Here is a 14,678-nt window from a genome sequence, read left to right on the forward strand (position 1 = left end):
AGTATATGAAGTGCTTGATTCTGAAAACTACATCCCTTTATACTGAGTATTTTTTCATTTAGAAAGTGTCGGTTCTATATTTGAATAAAAATATAATCATTTTCTACAGCTCAGTACTCTGTTCAATGGTAGAAATTATTTTTCTTCTGCAACTGCTTGATTGAATCACAGATCCAATCAATTATTTTCAAAGATGATTTCTATTTTCATTTCTATCTTCTTTTAAATGTTCTGATCGTTAGAAGGTAAGGAAGTCCCACCAAAAAGCTACGAACATCAAAGCCTGTTCAACACCTAATATTTAGGCTGATTTTAAAAGTCTTATGAATTATCAAAATTAGTGTCATTCTCCTTGGAGAAAGATCATTAACAGTTTAATGCTACTTTCGATTTTTTATCATGCCTTTCATGATAGTATATATTAAAACTTTTAAGCATTTTAATAAAATTGATGAAAAATAAAGATATGTAACAGAAGCATCTATTTAACATATGCTTTTTCTATCTGAAATTACATATTTCACTGTGTAATTTATAATTTGACAAGTATGAACATCTGTGTACACCTATGAAGCCATCACCACAATGAAGAAAACAAACATTTCCATTACCCTCAAAGTTTCCTCCAGCTCCTTTGTAACCCTTCCCCTCCTTTCCTCCTTCATCTCCTCACTCCCAGGCAACCTCTGATCTGCTTCCTGTCACTGTAAGAATAGCTTACATTTTAAAAATTTTATATAAATCGAATCATACATATGCATCTATCGTATTTCACTCAGCATAATTATTTGAAATTCACTCCTGTCATTATGTGTATCAATAGTTCATTCCTTTTATTGATGAGTAGAACTTCTTTGGATGGATATGCCCCAATTTGTTTTTCCATTTACTTGTGGATGAACATTGGGGATGTTTCCAGTTTGGGGCTATTACAAATAAAGCTGCTTATGATGCTCATGTACAAGTATGTGTAAGAACATATATTTCTTTTTCTCTCCATCAAAGAATAGAGTGGTTGAGTCGCATGGTAGATACATGTGTAACTTCTTGAGAAACTGTTTTCCAAAATGATTGTACTTATTTACATTCCCAACAGCTATGTATGTAGTTTAACTTGCTTTACATCTTTGCCAATATTTGGTATGATCAGTTATTTTAATTTTAGTCATTCCAATAGGTATTTGATTATAACTCACTATTATTTTAGGTTGAATTTTTTCTGGTGACCAGTAATTTTGAGCATCTTTTCATGTTTGCCATGAATATATCTTTTTTGGTGATAGAAAAAAATCATTGGCAGATTTTGTATTGGATTGTTTATCTTGTTATTATTGAGTTTTGCAAGTTCTTTATATGTTTTCTGAAAATCCTTTATCAGATATATGGTTTGCAAATATTTTCTCCTAGTCTGTGGCTTGTCTCTTAATTCTTGAAACAATGTTTTTGAAGAACAGAAGTTTTTAATATTGGTGAAGTTCAACTTATTTTTTTTTCGTAGGTGTTGTACCTAAGACATCTTTGGCTGACTCAAGGTCAAAAAGATTTTCTCCTATGTTTTCTTCTAGGTTTCTAGTTTTAAGATATACATTTAAATCTGTGATGCATGTATGGATCAAAGTTCCTTTTACACATGGACATTTTTAATGATCCAGCACAATTTGTTGTAAAGGTTATCCTTTTTCCTCTAGATTATCATTGCATCTTTTTCTGAAATAAATTGACTATATATTGGGGGTCTATTTTTAGACTTTATATTCTGTTCCATTGATCTGTTATGCTATCTTGTTGCTAATAATGTACTATATTATGCCATTTATTCTGTACTGATTACTGTAGCTTTAAAATGTCTTGAAGTCTTATAAGTCTTGAAGTAGTGTAAATCCCCCAACTTTGTTGTTTTTGTAAAATTTGTTTTGACTATTTTAGCTCCTTGATTCTATGTGAATTTCAGAATCAGCATGTCAATATATACAAAAACAAAAATCCTGCTGGGATATTTACTGGTGTTGTATTGAATCTATAGATAAGTTTGTGGAGAAATGACATGTTAACAATATTGGGTCTTCCAATCCATAAACATGGTGCATCTCTCCATTTATTTAGGTCTACCTTTATTCCATTCAGCAATGTTCTATAGTTTTCAGTGTATAGGGCTTGCACATACTTTGTCAGATTTATATCTAAGAATTTTACATTTCAGTACTATTGTAAATGGTATTGCTTTTCATTTTAATTTCAAATTGTCCATTATTATTATATAGAATGATATTTTTTGTATCTTTTTTATATTGTAAACTTGTTAAAATCATTTATTACTTTTTATTACTTCTAGTAACTTTTTGTTATATTTCATCAGATTTTCTACTTAGACAACCATGTTGTCTGTGAACAAAGACAGTTTTATTTCTTTCTTTCCAGTCTGGATAGCTTTTATTCTTGCCTTATAGCTTTGGCTGAAAGATCTGGTGAAATTATGAATATCTGTGGTGAGACTAGAGCCTTGTTCCTGATGTTTGAAGGAAAGCATTCAGTCATTTAACATTATATATGACATTAGCTGTAGATTTTCGTACACTCCCCTCTATTCCTAAAATGCTAAGAGTTTCAGTCAGCAATTGATGTTGGATTTTGTCTAATACTGTTTGAGTATTTATTAAGATGATCATATGGCTTTTCTTAGTCTCTTAATATAGTGAATTACATTGATTAATTTTTCAATTTTATAACAACCTTTCATTCCTGGGATAAATCTCTTTTATGATGCAGTATTCTTTTATGTACTGGTGGACTTGATTTCTTAAAATGTTAAGAAATGTTTACATTTATGTTCATGAGGCATATTCATTAATATGTTACTGCTGCTGCTTCTTTTTCTTCTGTTAATGTTTTCATCTGGTTTTCTTATACGGGTAATTTTGTACTCCTAGAATGAGTTGGGATTCTTTTTCTGGAAAAGTTTGTAGGGAATAGGTATTATTACTTCATTAAATGTTCGTAGGAATTCACCAATGAAGTCGTTTGGGCCTGAAGTTTTCTTTGTGTGAAAGTTTTTTTTTTTTTTTTTTTTTTGTGTGTGAAAGTTTTTAACTACAAAATCAGTTTATTAATTTCTTTTTGAAATTTAGTAGCTTGCATTTTTTAAGGAAATTGTTTATTTTGTCTGAGTTGTTGAATTTATTGGCATAATGTTGTTTATGTTTTTTTTTAACTTTTATTGGAGTATAGTTGATTTACAATGTTTTGTTAGTTTCAGGTGTGCAACAAAGTGAATCAGTTATACATATATATATATATATATATATATATATATATATATATACACTGGTTTTCTAGGTTCTTTTCCCATACAGGCCATTACAGAGTATTGAGTAGTATGTTATTTTTTTAATTGTAACTTTTAACATCCTTGCTTACTTATTCTATCATCTTTGTAGTTTTGGGGTCAATTTTGACTGACTGATTTTTATCCTCATTATGGATCAATGTTCCTTCTTTGCGGGCCTTGCAATTTTTTTATTGGTTGAAAAATCAGTTGGGAAAACATCATGCACAAAATATTAAAATTATAGTGAAAGCTAGAGAAATATCAATTTCATAAGTGAGGGATAAATGAAGTGTGGTTTAGTTTCTAAGTCGAGAGATCACAGTGGATAAAAATCTTCTAAGTACCTATGATATAGATAGCATCCCAGATATGCCTGGTAATTAAACATGATTCAGACAGTTAAAGATGAGATATGGGAGAAAGGGATTTCAGTAAAAAATAAGAACTTGAATCTAGGATGATGTGAGAGTGTTTGAGGCACAGTGACTAAATCAGTTTGCTTGGAAATTAGGGAAAAGAAGTAATGGGAAATGTATGCATTCCAACATTCCAACAGCATTATTTGCATAAGTCATGCCATTCCCAGAGATTGCAGATATCTTGAAGACAGGTACTGTGGTGCATTACGTGTGTGTATCCATATATATGAATTCTTATATGTATTCATATACACAATTTTTCTTACACAGCCCCAGTTGTAGTAATAAATGCTAAATAATTATTTATTTAACAGACTTGGGTTTTAATACCTTCTTGGCAATATTATCTGCTTACAAACAGCAGGTCTTTGCTGTTTGATAGAACAGCTCTTGTTTGCTACCGTGCAGGGAAGCCAGTGGAGTCTCTATCCACAGATTGCTGAATTGCTGGGCCAGAAAGTGCTCAAGTTAGAACATAAAGTACATATACTTATCTTAAGCTTTGGGCACCAGTAGAATATACCTAGTCCTGGTAATACTGTACTGTTTTTCACTCGGCTTGCTTACTCCGATGAAAGAAACCAAATCATTATTTAAAAGAGTTTTTACTAAATTTAGGGAACTTATTTATTTTATCATATGACTTTGTGATTTCTTCTTCAGTTCTGAGAATTTGCTCATAGGATAGTTTAGGAATTAGATAAATAGTCTATATCTTCTTTAAAAAATAAAAAATTTGTACAGATATATTCAGTAAAGCCTTAATGCTTTGGAACCCACCAGTTTAAAATGTATGATCATTTGAAAATGATTCATGATAATGTTTGGCCTTGTATTATCTATAAAGGGAAACTAAAGCCTAAATAAGATTGTTGGGGATTACTGTATGCATAAATTGATTACAAAAGCAAATTCACAATTGATATAACAAATATAGAAATTGTTTCCTTAACATGCTGTTCTAATTATAAATAATCTTTTTACAATACAAAGCTTTTTTCTTTTTATGTAAATAGAAATGTGTACTCACTAAAGGAAATTTTGTGCATACAGGCAAAGGAGATAAAGGAAGTCCTAATAACCCTCCAAAATATATTTCTGGTTTTTTGGTATTGACATAGTGAGTTTAGAGGTGTGTGTATGAGAGTGTGTGTGTGTCTGCGTGTGTGTCTGTGTGTGTCTGTGTATAGGTAGCTATGGTTTTACAGAGTTATAACCTTATCTAATTAGTATTTCTAGTTGGGTGATAAAACTTTTCTGGAGTATTTTTTTCAAAGCTATTTCTTGTGTTAGATTCTAGGTTTATACCCCTATTAAGATTATTCAAAGCTATTTTTTGTGTCAGATTACAGGTTATTACCCCTATTAACATATAACAATTTATAATGTTTGTTGGTTTTAAACGACATCAAGATATCTCTGTGAAAAAGCATGTTCATTGTGTAAGTATTAGAGCCTTTTGATATCCCAGGTTTCATCACATGTGATCTGCTGAAGGATGACTCCCTGGGAACAACTGCAGGCTGTCATGAGTTAGGAAGTGAACCTGAGTATAGTTTACCAGGAGTGTCCTCTCTTGTTTTATATGATAATTTCTCTATTCTTGAGTTCCTTATTTTGTTTCATTTTTTAAAATTAATTTTTATTGGAGTATAGTTGCTTTACAATGTTGTGTTAGTTTCTACTGTACAGCAAAATGAATCAGCCATGCATATACATATATCCCCTCCATTTTGGACCCCCTTCCCATTCAGGTCACCAAAGTGCATTAAGTAGACTTCCCTGTGCTACAGACTATGTTCACATTAGTTATCTATTTTATACATAGTATTAATAGTGTATATGTGTCAATCCCAATCTCCTAATTCCTCCCACCCACCCCTGTTTCCCACTTGGTTTGTGTACATTTGCTCTCTGTGTCTGTGTCTCTATTTCTGCTTTGCAAATAGGACCATCTATACCATTTTTCTAGGTTCCACACATATGCGTTAATATACAATATTTGTTTTTCTCTTTCTGATTTACTTCACTCTGTATGATAGACTCCAGGTCCATCCATGTCTCTACAAATGACCTGATTTCATTCCTTTTTATGGCTGAGTAATATTCCATTGTATATATGTACCACATCTTCTTTATCCATTTCTCTGTCGATGGACATTAAGTTGCTTCCTTGTTCTGGCTATTGTAAATAGTGCTGCTAGAAACATTAGGGTGCATGTATTATGGAAAATAGTATGGAGGTTCCTTAAAAAACTAAGAATAGAACTACCATATGACCCAGCAATCCCACTACTGGGCATATACCCCCAAAAGACCATAATTTGATTCATTTCTTATTCATTTGATTTATCAGTTAGGATTGGGTTCAGCTGCATTTAAAAGCAATCTCAAGACCAGTCCTTCCCATCAGAAAACTTGCACAAGCCTCTTAGATAGCCTCATCCACCAAAGGGCAGACAGCAGAAGCAAGAAAAACTACAGTCCTGCAGCCTGTGGAACAAAAATGACATTCACAGAAAGATAGACAAGATGAAAAGGCAGAGGGCTATGTACCAGATGAAGGAACAAAATTAACCCCAGGAAAACAACTAAATGAAGTGGATATAGGCAACCTTCCAGAAAAAGAATTCAGAATAATGCTAGTGAAGGTGATCCAGGACCTCGGAAAAAGAATGGAGGCAAAGATGGAGAAGATGCAAGAAATGTTTAACAAAGACCTAAAGAATTAAAGAACAAACAAACAGAGATGAACAATCCAATAACTGAAATGAAAACGACACTAGAAGGAATCAATAGCAGAATAACTGAGGCAGAAGAATAGATAAATGACATGGAAGACAAAATGGTGGAATTCACTGCTGTGGAACAGAATAAAGAAAAAAGAATGAAAAGAAATGAAGACAGCCTAAGAGACCTCTGGGAAAACATTAAATGCAACAACATTCACATTATAGGGGTCCCAGAAGGAGAAGAGAGAGAGAAAGGACCCGAGAAAATATTTGAAGAGATTATAGTCGAAAACTTCCCTAACATGGGAAAGGAAATAGCCACCCAAGTCCAGGAAGCACAGAGAGTCCCATATAGGATAAACCCAAGGAGAAACATACTGAGAAACATAGTAATCAAATTGGCAAAACTTAAAGACAAAGAAAAATTACTGAAAGTAGTGAGGGAAAAAACGACAAATAACATACAAGGGAACTCCCATAAGGTTAACAGCTGATTTCTCAGCAGAAACTCTACAAGCCAGAAGGGAATGGCATGATATACTTAACGTGATGAAAGTGAAGACCCTACAACCAAGATTACTCTACTAGGCAAGGATCTCATTCAGATTCGATGGAGAAATCAAAAACTTTACAGACAAGCAAAAGAGAATTCAGCACCACCAAACCAGCTCTACAACAAATGCTAAAGGAACTTCTCATTCCCTGATGGCACAGTGGTTGAGAATCTGCCTGCCAATGCAGGGGACACAGGTTTGGGCCCTGGTCTGGTAGGATCCCACATGCCGTAGAGCAACTAGGCCCGTGAGCCACAACTACTGAGCCTGCGGGTCTGGAGCCTGTGCTCTGCAACAAGAGAGGCTGCGACAGTGAGAGGCCCATGTACTGCGATGAATAGTGGCCCCCACTCGCCACAACTAGAGAAAGCCCTGGCACAGAAACGAAGACCGAACACAGCCAAAAATAAATAAATAAAAATTTAAAAATAAGAAATAAATGAAATAGAAACAAAGAAAACAATAGCAAAGATCAATAAAACTAAAAGCTGGTTCTTTGAGAAGATAAACAAAATTGATAAACCATTAGCCAGACTTATCAAGAAAAAGAGGGAGAGGACTCAATAAAATTAGAAATGAAAAAGGAGAAGTTACAACAGACACTGCAGAAATGCAAAGCATCCTAAGAGACTACTACAAGCAACTCTATGCCAGTAAAATGGACAACCTGGAAGAAATGGACAAATTCTTAGAAAGGTATAACCTTCCAAGACTGAACCAGGAAGAAACAGAAAATACGAACAGACTGATCACAAGTAATGAAATTGAAACTGTGATTAAAAATCTTCCAACAAACAAAAGTCCAGGACCAGATGGCTTCACAGGCGAATTCTATCACACATTTAGAGAAGAGTGAACACCCATCCTTCTCAAACTCTTCCAAAAACTTGCAGAGGAAAGAAGGAAGTCAGAAAGAAAAAAACAGATATCGTATATTAATATATGTATGTAGAACCTAGAAAAATGGTACAGATGAACCGGTTTGCAGGGCAGAAGTTGAGACACAGATGTAGAGAACAAACATATGGGCACTAAGGGGGGAAAGCGGCGGGGGCGTGGGTGTGGTGGTGTGATGAATTGGGAGGTTGGGATTGACATGTATACACTGATGTGTATAAAATTGATGACTAATAAGAACCTGATGTATAAAAAAATAAATAAAATAAAATTCAAAATTTAATAAGAAATAAGAAATCTCAAAATAATAGTGGCTTGAACACAACATTTTATTTTTTGTTATCTTATGAAGTAAGTCCAGATGTAGGTGATTTCATTCAGGTGGATTCACAGGATGGGACCCAGACCAATTCCCTCTTCCTTCTCTGCCATTCTTAGTGGGTAGCTTCCTTTAGTCAGATCACTTTATGATCCTATATAGCTCCTGGACCTTCAGACAGTTCCACTGCATTCCAGGCGATAAGGAACAGGCAAGGGTAAAAGAGAATCCCTTCTAGCTGAGTTAGCTGAGTTCGGAATAATTGTTCTGAAAGTCTTACTCAATGACCTTCTTATTCTCCTTAACCAGCATGCAGTCATTTGACCATACGTAGCTTTGAGACAAACTGGAAAATGTAGTTTTTTAGTAGTGAAAATTGCTAACTTAAATAATATAAGAGTTCAGTTATTCAGAAAGAATGGAAGGTAACCATCTGAAGTTCACATGGTTTTTAAGACCACATCATACAACCAAATACAGCAAAGCTGTACAACCAAGCTCTACCAACACTTTTCACAAGAAGGATACATGACTGGAATATTTTTAAGCCATTGCAAAGTATCACACTTTTTCTTTTGCTGCTCACATAAAACATAATTCCACTAAGTATAATGTGCTTGGGTCATAAGCATTACAAAAATCCCTCAAAATTCTATGTGTTGTTCCTTTATCATCACATTCGGTGTTTTACACAAGCCTCAAAGCCAGGCTTAATTTTTTCTTTCTAAGTAACCTGTTTTAGTTATTATTTTTGTTTTGTTTTACTTTGCTGACTCTGTACAAATAAGACTTGTTTATTGATACATGGAATTTATTTGGCAATGTTGTTGTCTGCTAATATTTTATCATACAAAAGTATATGGTACAAAAAGTAATTCTTTGTAGCTTCTTGAATAAGAAGTTTTAATCTAAGTGTGGTTTTTTTCCATGGAGAAATAAAGTATTTCTTATGGATGGAGAAATAAAGTATTTCTTATGGATGGAGAAATGTCAAATACCCTTGCTGAAATTTTTAACTTGCCTTTATACCCTAAACCTTGATATTGGAAATCACCCAAAGTAAATTTAAAGAAAATCTGTTACACTATCTTTAAGACAGTGCCTAAAAGTAGATACACTCCATTCTCTCTGAAATACATTTTCTTAGGAATGGAATTAAATTCTGTCTGCTGATTTAGGAAAATGGGTAAATTGTCTTTACAATGTTTATTTATAGTGTGTACTGACTAAAGAATATGTTTTCTTTTTCTGCCTAGTAAAGGGCAGTATCTTCAGAAACACTGGATTTATAATTAATGCATAGAAGTTTTCTAAAGTGTTAGAAACTTATTGAGGTAATTTGTATTATCTCACTCCATGAGATATCTATTGCTGCATAAAAAATTATCCCCAAATTTAGTGACTTAAAACAATAGTATTAATTACATCACAGTTTCTGTGAGTCAGAAGTCCAGGCATGTTCTAAAATTTCTCAGACAATTGGGATACATCATCCCATGGGCAAAACCAAGTGAAAATATTTTATAGTTTTCCTTCAAGTGAAAAACCATTGCAGTAAAAATACTAAGCATGCATACATATATTTTTTTCTCAGCTTAATTATATTTTCTTGAATCTTTTGCCTTTTATTTTTGTTTTTACTGCTATATACAGTGAATAATTGCTACAATGGTAGTCAAAAGAGTATTTTGACTCTTTTAAATATTCTCTTAGTGCCAACTCTGAAGGAGCAAAACAGCCATAAAATAAATTCTACTGTTAGAAATACTTTTATGAAAATACCTATATTGTTTTGAATTTTCAGAAAAACTATGTTTGAAATATGGTACCTAAACTAGCAACCTATAGCCCTAATATTATTGAGAGGTGAATATAATTTCTGAGTCATTTAAGTGATAAAGACTGATCTTAATTATACCCCAAATATGCCTAAAAATATTTCTATTTAATGACCTGGAAAGATATACTCTAAGTTTAACCCAATTTGTATATTTAATATTGGACTATTTTCCATACAGTTATGATAAATCTCTTTTTATTTTTCTTTCTTTTTGGCCAACTTTTGGAAACAGACTAAGATGCTTAGTGAAGCAGCTGGAAAAAGGTGATGTTAACATCGTAGACTTAAAGAAGAATATTGAATATGCAGCATCTGTGCTGGAAGCAGTTTATATCGATGAAACAAGGTAAGTTTTAACCTCTTCTCACTTTTAACTTTTTGCCTCTCTCTTTTTTTCCCTTTTTCTTGACCCTCCTTTCATATCTTAGCCATGAAACCAAAATCAAAATCTTATTAAAACTTAAAATGTTCTTCTTCATGTAGCTATGGAAGAATTATGATTCTTTCTTTAAAAAATACAAATTTTAATCCAAATGCTTGAATAATAAAAAATAGTCGATATAAAGTCAAAAAATAAACAAATTAAAGTCTCCTTTACCCCTACTCTCACTGTCCTTAGGCCCAGATTTTTAAATGTCAGAGACAGTGTAGGCTTACACTGATTTTCACTGACGTAAGAATTTTCCTATTATCTCAAGATTGCGGAGTTCCTTCTGAGAAAATGGGTGTCACATGCCCACATATTCTCATGATAGTTATCTATCAGACCCTCTGTGCAGGGCTTGCTAAGGGGCAGTCTCCAATGTGTGTTTGATTATCACCTAAACCCCATCACCCAGCCTGATAATTAGCAGAATGGTAAGGAGATTAGGAAATGGCAATTCATTTGAAGAGTGTTGTTAGCCTAGTGCTGTGGCTCTCAGCCAGGCCATTTGCCTTCCAGGGGTCATTGGGCAGTTTCTGGAGACGTTCTTGTTTTGTTGATGGGGGCGTGCTACTGTTACATAACGGGCAGAGGCCAAGGATACCACTAAACATCCTAAAATGCACAGGAAAATCTCCCACAACAAAGAATTATCTAGCCCCAAATGTCAATAGCATGGAGGTTAAGAAAACTTGGCCTAAAGGGAGGACTGTAAAGAGGGACCCTGTGGAGGGAGAGACATGCACTTCCAGACTTTAGCACAGAAAAGGTACTGAGTTTTTTCAAAGTCATGAGGCAGGTGGATTAGAGAGGTCTTTTAAAGGTATTGACCAAAGGATACCGACTTCAGAGGGTGGAAAACAGCCTTCATGGGGTGATTGTTGATATAGAAGCCAGGGTAGGAATTGTAAAAATTCAGCCCAAATGTCAGAGAACAAAGTACCCTCTTGGTGTAGTAAGCTGTCTCTGAGGGACGCACAAAAGCTCCCCAGGAGAAAAAAATAACCAACATTTGGGTATTTGTCACACAGATGACAACAAACACACCAGTCTTGTAAGACCTTTTGACCCCTTCCTCCCCTCCAGATTGCTGGGCAAGGAGAAGCAGCAAAGTGGGTGGGACAGGGGACGGGGCATGGAGAGTGAAGACATTCATCATGCCCCTTCTCTTCCACAGGTGTCCCTGCCTGTGTCAGGCCTGATCATGGGCAGGTGAGAGACGTTAAGTCAGATGTGAGACAGGTTTTTATATATCAATGTGTACTGGACTTAGAGACACACACACACATACAACAATTTATTTAATAGGTAAAAAATTCACGACTCAAAAATCAAAACAATGTGAAAAGGTATGTTATGAAAGTCTTGTCTCCACCTGTTTCCCAGTCTACTCAAGTTCCCCAAGTCATAAATTTCTTATGTATATTTTCAGTGGTTTACTATAAATTTTTATTTCATATTTTCCCTCTGCCTTTCATAGAAGGTAACATACTATTCATAACTTCAAAACTTCTGATTTTTTTCCCCTCAAAAAGGAAACTTGATCTTCCTATATCATGGACTGACATTTAAATTTTAAACAATAAGAATTTTTACTGGCAACGGATAGAAAAGTGCATGGTGAGGGCCATGCTGCACAGGTGATTCTTTGTCCTCAGAACAGAACTCTGTTAAAGCACAGTATGAAGTCATAACTTAAGAAAAAAAATCATAGATATACTTTTAGAATGATTTTTTGGTTAACTTTCACTGAATATATATAAATGTATATGATTCTTCTATGTGAACAGAGATTCAAAGTGTAAATTTTTTTTAAATCAGGTATTTTTCCTATAATTTCCTTGCCTTCATTTTTGTGTGTGCTGTTTCTTGTTCACAAGTTGACTGAACTTAATGTATTTAAGATTTCTTCAATCTGTCCTGGACATTTCATTTTTTATACTTATTTATAAAACTGAAGAACTTTTACCTTTAATAATTATTTGGAGATTTACACTATACATCTTGTAATGACATAATGCAACTATCCATTTTGTCTGAGTGTCTCATCTTTCATTTGATAGACTATTATATGCTTTATCTATTAATTTGTTGTATTTCCTTTTCCAGAAAATTATGATTTCATAGATATTTTTTAACTTAGTTCCCCAAGATCCCTAATTCACTTAAACATATGTTACATTTCAAAGTATAGTTCCTTTTCTTTTGGAACTTGCTCTTTTGTGGGAAGGAAAAAATGCTTAACTGCTTCATGATACAATGTGGGGTTTTTTCCTCTTTACAGCAAAATATCCCAGCTGTTAACAACACATCATTCCCAACTTTTACTCAAATGGCACAAAATTTTTCACTCTTTTATTTTAATGCCTCCATGGCATCATGAATTTTAAATTGGATTAATGATAATACCCCACATTTGTACCATCTTCCAAGAGCTCTTAGCTTCATTATCTCATATTAATCTCACCACAATCCTGTGCAGTTGGCAGGGTGGTCATTACTTTCCATATTTTACTAATGAGAGAGCCAAAGCTCTTGAAGTAAACTGGTTTGGCAAAGGTCACAAACCTAGACTTTGGCAAAGCTGTGACTAGTAACTAAGGTATGACTTTTTTTTTTTTAACATCTTTATTGGAGTATAATTGCTTTACAATGGTGTGTTAGTTTCCGCTGTATAACAAAGTGAATCAACTATACATACACATATATCCCCATATCCCCTCCCTCTTGTGTCTCCCTCCCACCCTCCCTACCCCACCCCTCTAGGTGGTCACAAAGCACTGAGCTGATCTCCCTGTGCTATGCGGCTCGTTCCCACTAGCTATCTATTTTACATTTGGTAGTATATATATAAGTCCATGCCACTCTCTCACTTCGTCCCAGCTTACCCTTCCCCCTCCCTGTGTCCTCAAGTCCATTCTTTACGTCTGCATCTTTATTCCTGTCCTGCCCCTAGGTTCTTGAGAACCTTTTTTTTTTTTTTAGATTCCATATATATGTGTTAGCATATGGTATTTGTCTTTCTCTTTCTGACTTACTTCACTCTGTATGACAGTCTCTAGGTCCATCCACCTCACTACAGATAACTCAATTTTGTTTCTTTTTATGGCTGAGTAATATTCCATTGTATATATGTGCCACTTCTTCTTTATTAAGGTATGACTTCTTACTTAGTGCTCTTCCCTCTATAACTGGCTTCTCTCAGAGTATTGCTATCAAACAGGATGGGTTTCAATGACCTCTGAAAGATTTAGATGACAATGTGGAAAACATTCTGATGAGTGGAATTGTGAATTCTCGAAAAAACAATCCCTAACATTTATGACTAATAGCCTATTATTATAGCTATGTGCCAAGAACTCTCCTAGGCATTTTAATGCACTATTTTATTTAACCATCACAGCAATTCTAATGAGATAGAAACTTTATTATTACCATTTTACATATGAGCAAAGAGAGTCACAGGAAAGTGAGATGGCTTATGCAAGGTAACACAGAGGGCAACTTAAAGAGTGGAGTTAGGGTCTTGGCAGCCTGACTCTAGAGCCTGGCTTTTAAGCACAATTCTCATCTGCATCCCTTTAGCCACTTCTGACCAAAAGGTGATTTCAGAGACTTATTGGAGGTTTTGATAAAAGCTCACATGATGTCAGGGTTGTGGGACCCAGTGGTGTGTGGACTGTGGTTACATCTTTTCCCAGCTCTTCCTTCAGTGATGTCATATCGTTAGCTTGAAATTGGCTACAGGGAGAGTATTTATACCATAGAAATTGGCAAATGCTACAAATCAGGATTTGTTTTTATTCTGGAGAGCCTGTCATTAAATATTGTCATCATGCCACTGGTTAGACCCAAGATTACCTTGTACATATCTTCTAAGACTGTGATTTTATGATTAAAATATCAGCTTAAGAAATTTTAAAGCAAAATTACTTGATGTGGTTTGATTTCCTATAGACCTAGTAAAACACAGCAGTAAACTGAGGATTTTTTTGTTGAGATGTATATATAATTATTAAAATTGCATTTGCCTTAGAAATGTTAGTAAAACAGAGATAATTTAGAATGAGGAGGGATGAATAAGCATTTAGTTTCTTTTAAACCTTAAATTAAAAAACTGCTGACTTTTGAGATTTTTTAATGGAAAATTCTCTTTCTAGAAAAAATG

General features: G+C 34.2%; 1 protein-coding gene across 2 annotated transcripts in view; it reads left to right on the top strand.

Annotated features, from left to right (window-relative positions):
* PDE1A (phosphodiesterase 1A) overlaps positions 1-14,678 on the top strand; it is a 249,836-nt gene that overhangs the window by 127,194 nt on the left and 107,964 nt on the right. For both annotated transcript variants that reach the window (XM_024766769.1, XM_024766778.1), the window contains exon 2: positions 10,319-10,432. In XM_024766769.1, coding sequence (XP_024622537.1) covers positions 10,319-10,432 — 114 coding nt within the window. The remainder of the gene's footprint in view (positions 1-10,318; positions 10,433-14,678) is intronic.

Source organism: Neophocaena asiaeorientalis, unplaced genomic scaffold (genome assembly GCF_003031525.2).
Source record: "Neophocaena asiaeorientalis asiaeorientalis breed wild unplaced genomic scaffold, Neophocaena_asiaeorientalis_V1.1 scaffold113, whole genome shotgun sequence".
NCBI classification, from domain to species: Eukaryota; Metazoa; Chordata; class Mammalia; order Artiodactyla; family Phocoenidae; genus Neophocaena; species Neophocaena asiaeorientalis.